Source organism: Nannospalax galili, unplaced genomic scaffold (assembly GCF_000622305.1).
Source record: "Nannospalax galili isolate Female #2095 unplaced genomic scaffold, S.galili_v1.0 scaffold85, whole genome shotgun sequence".
Classification (NCBI taxonomy): Eukaryota; Metazoa; Chordata; class Mammalia; order Rodentia; family Spalacidae; genus Nannospalax; species Nannospalax galili.
The window spans coordinates 8,474,421-8,483,168 of record NW_008358866.1 but is presented as its reverse complement, the minus strand read 5'-3'; the positions used below and the strand labels follow the sequence as shown (position 1 = coordinate 8,483,168).

At 43.6% G+C, this 8,748-nt stretch overlaps 1 protein-coding gene and 1 pseudogene across 1 annotated transcript in view; one reads left to right on the top strand and one right to left on the bottom strand.

Moving 5' to 3' along the window:
- The first annotated feature begins 665 nt into the window (after positions 1–665).
- LOC103725250 (lanosterol 14-alpha demethylase) overlaps positions 666–8,748 on the top strand; it is a 22,725-nt gene continuing 14,642 nt past the window's right edge. Inside the window, exons 1-3 of the mRNA XM_008822583.3 lie at positions 666–981; positions 2,844–2,942; positions 8,341–8,517. Of these exons, the coding sequence (XP_008820805.1) occupies positions 808–981; positions 2,844–2,942; positions 8,341–8,517 (450 nt within the window). The 5' untranslated portion in view covers positions 666–807. The remainder of the gene's footprint in view (positions 982–2,843; positions 2,943–8,340; positions 8,518–8,748) is intronic.
- On the bottom strand, positions 4,266–6,365 carry LOC103725201 (annotated as a pseudogene).

The following is an 8,748-nucleotide window of genomic DNA, read 5'->3' as shown; positions in this document are numbered from 1 at the left end:
AGTTAGGGAGTGAGATATCTGGCCAGTAAACCCCTCCGAATGGACGTTCTTGGGAAATGTGACCTTGGCTTATTTTTTATAACGTCCTACACCAGCATACTGAATAACCAGCACATATTAACTTTACGGTTCTACACCTGTGAAACCGAAAGGGATCATATGGGATGATCTCATGGTCCCACCCTCTTGAGTAGACAGCATCTTCAAGCGCTTTTCACAATAGGACCAGCCAGCTCAGCCAGCTAGGTACCAGAAGGCCCGGCGGCCCTCGGAGAAGGGGCGGTGCCGGGGCCACCCGGCAGGCTGACGCCACATAGGCCGAGATCACCTCAGCGGCGCATGGTGCAATCACAGAGCGCGCCGCCACTCCGCCTTCTGAGCGCCTGTCCTGAGATCCCTCCGCCTGGCCCGTCCCGCGGCGGATCCAAGCTCCGAGCTTCCTAGGCACAGGCGGGGGTGGCCCGTGGCCTCAGGGCGTGGTCGTTTCTGAAGAGAAATACCTTTCTTCCCGGTGTCCAGGTGCCACCAGCGAAGCCCGGACCCACAGGTCTCCTTCCCCGGCGCAGGCAACCTCAGCCATCCGAGAGCTGAGAGAGCGTGGCCAGCGGCAGGCCCCGCCCCGTCTGTGACGCACTGGGTGGTGCGTGGGCGGGCGGTGGTGGGGGGGTGGCACCCGGGCTAGTTGAGATCCGGAGGCCGGGGCCGCCTCCCTACGTCCATCCGCCAGCTTCTCTTGCTCCATCTTCTCGGAGGAGCCGCGGCGACCTCGGCTTCCAGCGCGTCGGGCGGAGCGAAGCGGCGGCGGGGATGGTGTTGCTGGGCTTGCTTCAGGCTGGAAGCTCGGTGCTGGGCCAGGCGATGGAGCAGGTGACAGGCGGCAACCTGCTCTCCACCCTGCTCATCGCCTGCGCCTTCACGCTCAGCCTGGTCTACCTGTTCCGCCTAGCAGTGGGCCACATGGTCCAGCTCCCCGCCGGGGCGGTACGTGCACCCCCGGGGTCCTGGGGCTGCCATCGCGGCGCTCATCGGCAGCTCTGCCAGGCCGGCGGTGCTCGCAGTTACGGTCCCGGCTTCGGGTGGTGATGGAGCGGGCGCGCCGGGCGCTGGGGTGGCGGCCCTGACCATCGCGGTTGCTGGAATTGGGAACAGGGGCTGTGCGCGCCGTCGTCATTCCAGCGGTGTCAGTGACTGCCGCCTTTCGTAGCTGGTCCTGCTAGGACCGAGCTTGCAGCGTTTGTGGTCATAGGGATGGCTGTGCAGGCTGGTGGCCTTCGTGGCGGTGGGCAGTCTGGCGTTCTTGGCCCTTCTGTAAGTCCAGAGCGCTGTGGTGGTGTGGCTGGCTGCGATCAAAGCGTTTGGGCCCTTGGTGAGGGCCTTGATGGCCAGGGAGCAGCTTTTGGACCACTAGTTTCAAGCCTCCCAAATATATTTGATGAATGCATCTTGAACACTAGGTAGCTTTGAATACCACCCTCTCAATATTGACAACGGAATTTAAAAACTAAGTACATTGTACCCAGCGATAAGTTCTAACCAAGTAGCTTTAATAATAATTTTTGTTTGAATCTAAGCAACCACGAGGCAGTTACTATTTATTATTTTTTTTAGATGTGATTTTAAAATGATACTGTTATTTTTTGAGACAGGGCCTTATATACCCCAGGCTGGCTTTGAAGTTGCTTCCCTTGAACTACCAGTCTTGCTGCCTTCACCTCCTGGGTGGTGAGATTGCAGATGTCCACTACCATACCCAGCCTCTACACATTTGATTTTTGAGGAAGTAGTACTTGTCACTAGAAAGACAAAGTTACCTTTAGTGCTTAAAATTTTTATTTTAAAGTGCTGTGAGGTTGTGGTGTTTTCAGACTACTGAAGATTGGAGGAATGTCATCTTTTTTTCATCATTGAAGGTTTGTTTTCTTAGAGACTTACTATTGTAATCTGCAGGTCTCCTTTTGTAGCATCTAAAGTACTTTTTAAGACTGGTGCCACAGCATTTCTACAGGAGTAGGTCTGCTCTCTTTAATGTCAGTGGATCTAGCTATTTGCAGTCAAAGAAGCTGGCATAGGTTCTTTTCACTTTGACTTTTTTCTTTTTACTACTCCTAGTGGCTAGAAAAGTTGTCTGGGGCCTCCAGTAATAGTGGACATTGTTTAAAATTACAATGTCTGGGACTGGAGAGATGGCTTAGCTGTTAAGAACACTGGTTGTTCTTTCAGAAGACCCAGGTTCGAATCCCAGCACCCACATGGCAGCTTAACAACTGTCTGTAACTCCAGTCCCAGGGGATTCAACAGCCTCTTCAGACCTCCACGGGCATTGCATGACACAGGTGCACTTATCTACATGCAGGTACTACATGTATACACATAAAATAAAAATAATAAATAAAACTTAAAAAAAAAAGAAAAGAAAATTGCAGTGTCTTTTTGCCTAGTCATTAGTATTTTGAGTTCTTTTTGATTATAATTTCAAATATACTGGCAGTTTGAATGTTCATAAGTTCCTTTTTTTTTGTTGCTGGATGTTTTTAAATTTTAAACAATTAGGGGCTGGAGAGATAGTTCCTTGGTTAAGAGCACTGACTGCCAGAAGACCCTGGTACAGTTCCCAGCACCTGCATGACAGCTAACAACCACCCAGAACTCTAGTTCTAGGGGATTGGAAGGCTTCTTCTGACCTCTGAGGGCATTGCATGACACAAGTATACTTATACACATGCAGGCAATACACTCATATATGTAAAATAATATTATTTTAAAATTAATGGCAAGTTGGTTATTAAGCTAAACGGAGTTTTTCTCTTGAAACGGGAACTGAATTTTTCATTTTTCTCTTGCAGAAAAGTCCACCATACATTTTCTCTCCAATTCCGTTCCTTGGCCATGCTGTAGCATTTGGGAAGAGTCCAATTGAATTTCTAGAAAATGCATATGAGAAGGTAAGTCTCCCAAATAATCGGAGGCAGAGAAAATAATTTAGGTTAAATGCTATCAAGCTTTCCACAGTCCAGCTGTGGGGTTCCTAAAACCTGAGTGGGAAGGGTGGGGGGATGAAGGAAAAAAGATACAGACCCAGAACCAACTGGGATCAGGAGAACCTGTAGGCTGATGGCCAAGCAGGCAGTTTATTGCAGAATTGCAAAGATTTTATATCTTGTTTCAAAGCAGGAAGTCTTACTATAGAACTTTTATACAGAACCACAAGTTCCCTTGAGCTGTGCAGTCTCATTAATCGTTTATAATTGTAGTTTCATTCACATGTAGTTGAATCAGCAGCACCCAAGCAGAACTAGTAGGAGAAAAACATATACTCGAAGACTGAGTACTAGGAACTGTCCCGTGCAGGTCTAGCCCTGGGCCAGCCAGAATAGGCCATGCCATAGCCTGTTAGCTGTTCCCTAGGGGCCAAATTATCTGCACCTGGCAGCCCTGAATAGTCAGCTTTTAGGCTGGGCATGGTGGCACAGGCCTTCACTTGGGAGGCAGAGGCAGGCAGATCTCTGAGTTTGAGGCCAGCCTAGTCTACGTAGTGAGTTCCAGGCCAGCTGGACTCGGGCTACAGGGAGATCCTGTCTTAACAAAAACAAAAAGTACATACCCAAACAAAAACCCTTTTCTCTTAAATAGCAACACATTTAAAAAATTGTCCCCTTATGCTTATTGGCAGTATTGAAAACATAAAATTAAAGCTTTTGTGGTTTAAGAGATGGAAAGACCTTGTCGACCGCCACCCATTTTATTATCTATGTCTGTCCTGGGATATAGTCTCCTTGGACCCTGAGGAATTATGCCAATTATTATTAATATTATTATTTTTTTTAGCTTTAAGTTTTTATTGAAATTCAGCTTCAGAATTTAACAGTTTCACATAGCATTATTGTTTCTAGCCAGTGTTCTCACATGTTTCACATGATTTCTCCAAGTTATCTAAGAACTGACACTTTAATTTCCTATGGCATATTAATTTCATACATGTTAAAATCTTGGGTATTCTCCATTTGTTCTTATCTCAATGTCAAGAGTAAAAAGTTCAAATATTGAAAATTTAGATGTTAATACTGTGACCACTGTAATATAGAAAAGAAAAATTTATACAATCTTAACTGTTTAAAATTCTTATTAATATTTACCATAGTAATGAAATATGAGTATTAATATAATCATAGGAAATTCTTATTAAAATGTTCAAGCACTTTCTACCAAAGCACATTTAACTTATAAAATGTTTTTTCTTGACTTATACTGGATTAATTAAAAAATAACTGGGGCACTTTAGTAAGATATTTATTCTATTGCATATTTTAAGTACCTCAGGTACAGCCTGATCAATAGCAGGTTACTGGAGAGAGTAAAAAGTGTGGCTTTAAGGTATGAGTCATTTGGGGTCACAAGGGAACATTGAGGTCTTGAGCACATTATGCAATCCTAAAAACAGCATCCTTACCCGTTCCAACCCAATGCCTCCATCAGCATGAAGAGGGGCTCCAAAGCGGAAGGAATCAATGTAAGCTTTGATTTTTTTTCCAAATCAATTCCATGATGTAAGGCTCTCTCTGTCAGCAGCTGAGGATCATGTATTCTTTGAGCCCCAGACAGTATTTTTTCTCCTCTCATGAACATATCATACAAGTTGGACTGTTTAGGATTTCTTGGGTCAGGCATGGTATAGAAAGGTCTTATAGCCAGTGGATATTTATGAAAAACATAAAAGTCTGTATCATACTTTTCCTTCACCGACTGACCTAATAAGTGTTCATTTGGAGTACTTAGATCTTTCTCGTCGCCCATTTCAACTCCTGCTTCTCTGAGCATAGCCAAAGCTTCACAATACTAGTCTTATAAAGTTGGCTCAAAAAACTTGAATGGGAACTGTTTATTCAAGGTTTGAGTTTCAATCTGATACCGTTCTTGAAGCCGTTTGAATATTTGCACCAAGGTGTTGGCAGTTTCTTCTACAACTTCATAATAGTGATAATTAAAAGCCATTTCAATATCTAAACCAACGAATTCAGTCAGATGTCTGTGGGTATTGGAGTCTTCAGCTCTGAAAACTGGTCCAATACAGAAAACCTTCTCAAAATCAGTACAGACATATATCTGCTTATATAGCTGTGGGGACTGAGCTAGGTAGGCATTATTTTTAAAATATGATACAGTAAAAACATTGGCTTCTCCCTCACTGGCAGCTGAATTTGAATTTCCACAAAACCTTTGTTAATTAAAGTTTCTCGGAAGAGATGGCAGATTGCTGACTGGAGACGCAAGATGGCCTGACTGATTGATGTCCTAAGATCAATGACTGTTGTCTAATCTTGTATTTTGGTTAACAGTAGCTCTTCCTCTTCTCCTTCCACCTCAGACCAAATGGCACCATCCAGCTGCACGGGCAGGCAAGGTTCAGCTGAACTGATAACATAAATCTTTTGAACATGTAATTCAACATCTTGCTGTGTACAACTTCCAATTTTTTGATTTACTTTTCTCACAATGCCTTCTACATCAACGATGCTTTCTTTGTTGATGCTGGTAGCAAATTTAACCATCTGCTTGTGTGCGTGGTCTCCCACTGCCACAAGAGCCTAGACATTAAACTGCTGCTATCACAGGACTTGGATGCACTGCTTCCCTTTTGTTCTGCTTGCATGGACCCAAACAACATCAGCATTTTGTACTGTCAAGTCTCTAACTCTAACCGAAATTCGATCTGGTTTTTCTTGTGATTGTGTGGTAGAAGATATCCCATATCTCTCTTTAGCATAATCTCCTGGGGCTTCTCCTGACCCTTGCCGCTGGTGTTGATGCTGGGCATCGGGACACTGGATTTGGGGAGTAGATACCACCCTCCCTCGCAGGCTGGCCAAGGGCTTCTCCCTCCTGCACTGTCTCTGCCCTCCCAGCCAACCTTGGGTTTAAGCACTCGACGCCAATTATGTTTTTAAAAACATTTGTCTTACATTTTATTTCCACTGACTATAGGTAAAGCTGACTCTCATTTTCTTAACCATGTATCTCTGGAATTTCCTAGCCATCTTCTACCCATCTTTTGTTACTTACCTCTCCACTTGGGTGATCCATATGATATGGGCTCTAAAATCTTTGCTCTTCTCCTTTCTAAAGAGTGCTCTTGCATCAGTTCAACCATTATTCCCATAGTTTTGCTTGGACCTCTTGCTAATTAATTGCCCCTCACAATATTAATTGGATGTATTCTATTTGTTTTTATTTTTAATACTCTATTTTGAGAATATCATACATGAATAAAATCTATTTTGATCGTATGTACTCTCCTCTCCACTTCCAGCTCCTCCTGGATCCTCCCCACCACCTCCCCCTTTCAATTTCATGGCCTCTATTAATTTTTTTAAAACATTTTATCTGGTTGGGTGTGGTGGCGCATGCCTTTAATCCCAGCACTTGGGAGGCAGAGGCAGGCGGATCTCTGTGAGTTCAAGGCCAGCCTGGTCTACATAGTGAGTTCCAGGACAGCTGGGGCTACAGGGAGATCCTGTCTCAAAAAGACCAAAAAAATTTATTTTTATTTTTATTTCATGTGTATGAGCGTATTGCCTGCATGTGTGTAAGCATACCTGTGTCATGCAATGCCCTTGGAGGTCAGAAGAAGGTCTTGGATTTCCCCCGGGACTGGAGTTACAATGGTTATTAGCCACCATGTGGGTGCTGGGAATCAAACCGGGTCCTCTGCAAGAGCAGTCAGTGCTCTTAACTGCTGAGCCATCTCTCCAGCCCCTCTTTTGGTTTTTTATAAGCTACTGAGTCCAGTTAGTGCTGCCCATGTACATATCCGTCCTCTAGAGCACACAACCTACCAGGGACCGCACCCCTAAACAAACTGATGCTTCCCCAGCAGTTATCAGTTGTCAATAGCTCCTCAGCTAGAGGTGGGGGGCTCACGTACTCCTCCCTCATCTAAGGTACTCTCTATTTTTTTAATATTTATTTTTATTTTGAATTATGTGTATGCTTGTGTGTCTATGTGGGGTTATGTGCACGTGAGTACAGTTGCTTGCAGAGGCTATAAGATGGTGTGAATCCCCTAGAGCTGGAGTTACAAGCAGTTGTGAGCCACCCCATGTGGGTGCTGGGAACTGAACTCAGATCCTCTCTGCAAAAGGCTTTTAACCACTGGGCCATCTCACTAGCCCAGTACACTATTATACCATACCTTCTCCTGGTTTGCTTGTGCAAGTCCTTTCTTTATAACAATTCTTTAACTTCATTAGGTCTTCTAGTCCATTTTCCCATTTACTTTGCTCTGCACCTATCTGTCAGCCTTCTTTCTTTCCCTTTGGGTCCAAGGTCTATCATTTCCTGCTAATTCCTAAAGTTTTCTTGCCTCGGGATGTTTTCTCTTTGCTCACCTGGCCAGACTCCCACTGTGGAGGGAGTCAGTTACTCATTTTCTTCTTCCTTGCATCATAGCGGTTCCTTCATAATTTCTTGATTGCCTACCTTGCATGAAATATAAATGTTTCTCAACAAATGTTTCTGTGATTGACTTACTTTCCCACTAACCACAGTAAAGAAATCAAGCTTTCATTTTTCTAAACCTTTGAATCTTTCTCCCTCTCCATTGAAGCATATGGTAGCTGGGCATGGTAGCTCATACTTGTAATCCCAGCACTTGAGAGGCTGAGGCAGGAGGTTGCTTTGACTTAAATGCTTAAACATTTATTATATATGCGTGTGTGTGTGTGTGTGTGTGTGTGCGCGCGCGCCATGGCGCATGTATGGTGCTCAGAGGTGAGAGTCATTTCTCTCCTCCCTTCATCTAGATTCTCCCTGTAGCACCAGCTGGCCTGGAACTCACTATGTAGACCAGGCTGGCCTTGAACAGAGATCTGACTGCCTCTGCCTCTGAGTGCTGGCATAAAAGGCATGCACCACCACGCCTGGCAAGGTAAATTTATTTTTAACAAATGAAAAAAAAATTACAGAAGTGTTGATTACGGAATTCTGTATAGTCAGTATAGAACAAAACAGAACAACAGTTCAAAAAAAAAAAAAACTTGCATACTTATGTGTCTACTAATGGAGAATAGCTAATTGAGTTAACATGGTAATATCTAATCATAGAAAATATTAGCTGTCTGATGTTTCCAATACAGGAAATAGTTTTAGTATAAACAATGGTAAAGCAGAGTAAATCATTGCATTTATACTACTTTTGTGACTAGATGCACATAATACATTTAGATGAAGGTAGGGTGAAGAATGTCAGCCTAAGAGAGTCCTTTATGAATATTATGAAACTGCATTATTTTGACTTAGAAAATCTTTTTGTAACACCATTATTTATGAATACCTTTCTTTCTTTAGTATGGACCTGTATTTAGCTTTACTATGGTGGGCAAGACTTTTACTTACCTTCTGGGGAGTGATGCTGCTGCCCTGCTTTTCAATAGTAAGAATGAAGACTTGAATGCAGAAGATGTCTATGGCCGGCTGACAACCCCTGTGTTTGGGAAAGGAGTTGCATATGACGTGCCAAATGCAGTAGGTGACATTTCTATCTTCAACAAAAGATAAATCTATACTGTGGTAGTTACAGCTAGTTGTATTTTAATATTGTCAATTTGGACTAAGCAATCTTGAAGGTCTTCTTAAACAAAGATGAGAGATCAATGAAAGTTTATCATATTAGGATTTGATTTGAGAGTAACAAGAAAATCCCATTATTTCATCAAAAGGACTTCTTACCTATCTACTCATGCCTGAAATCCTAGT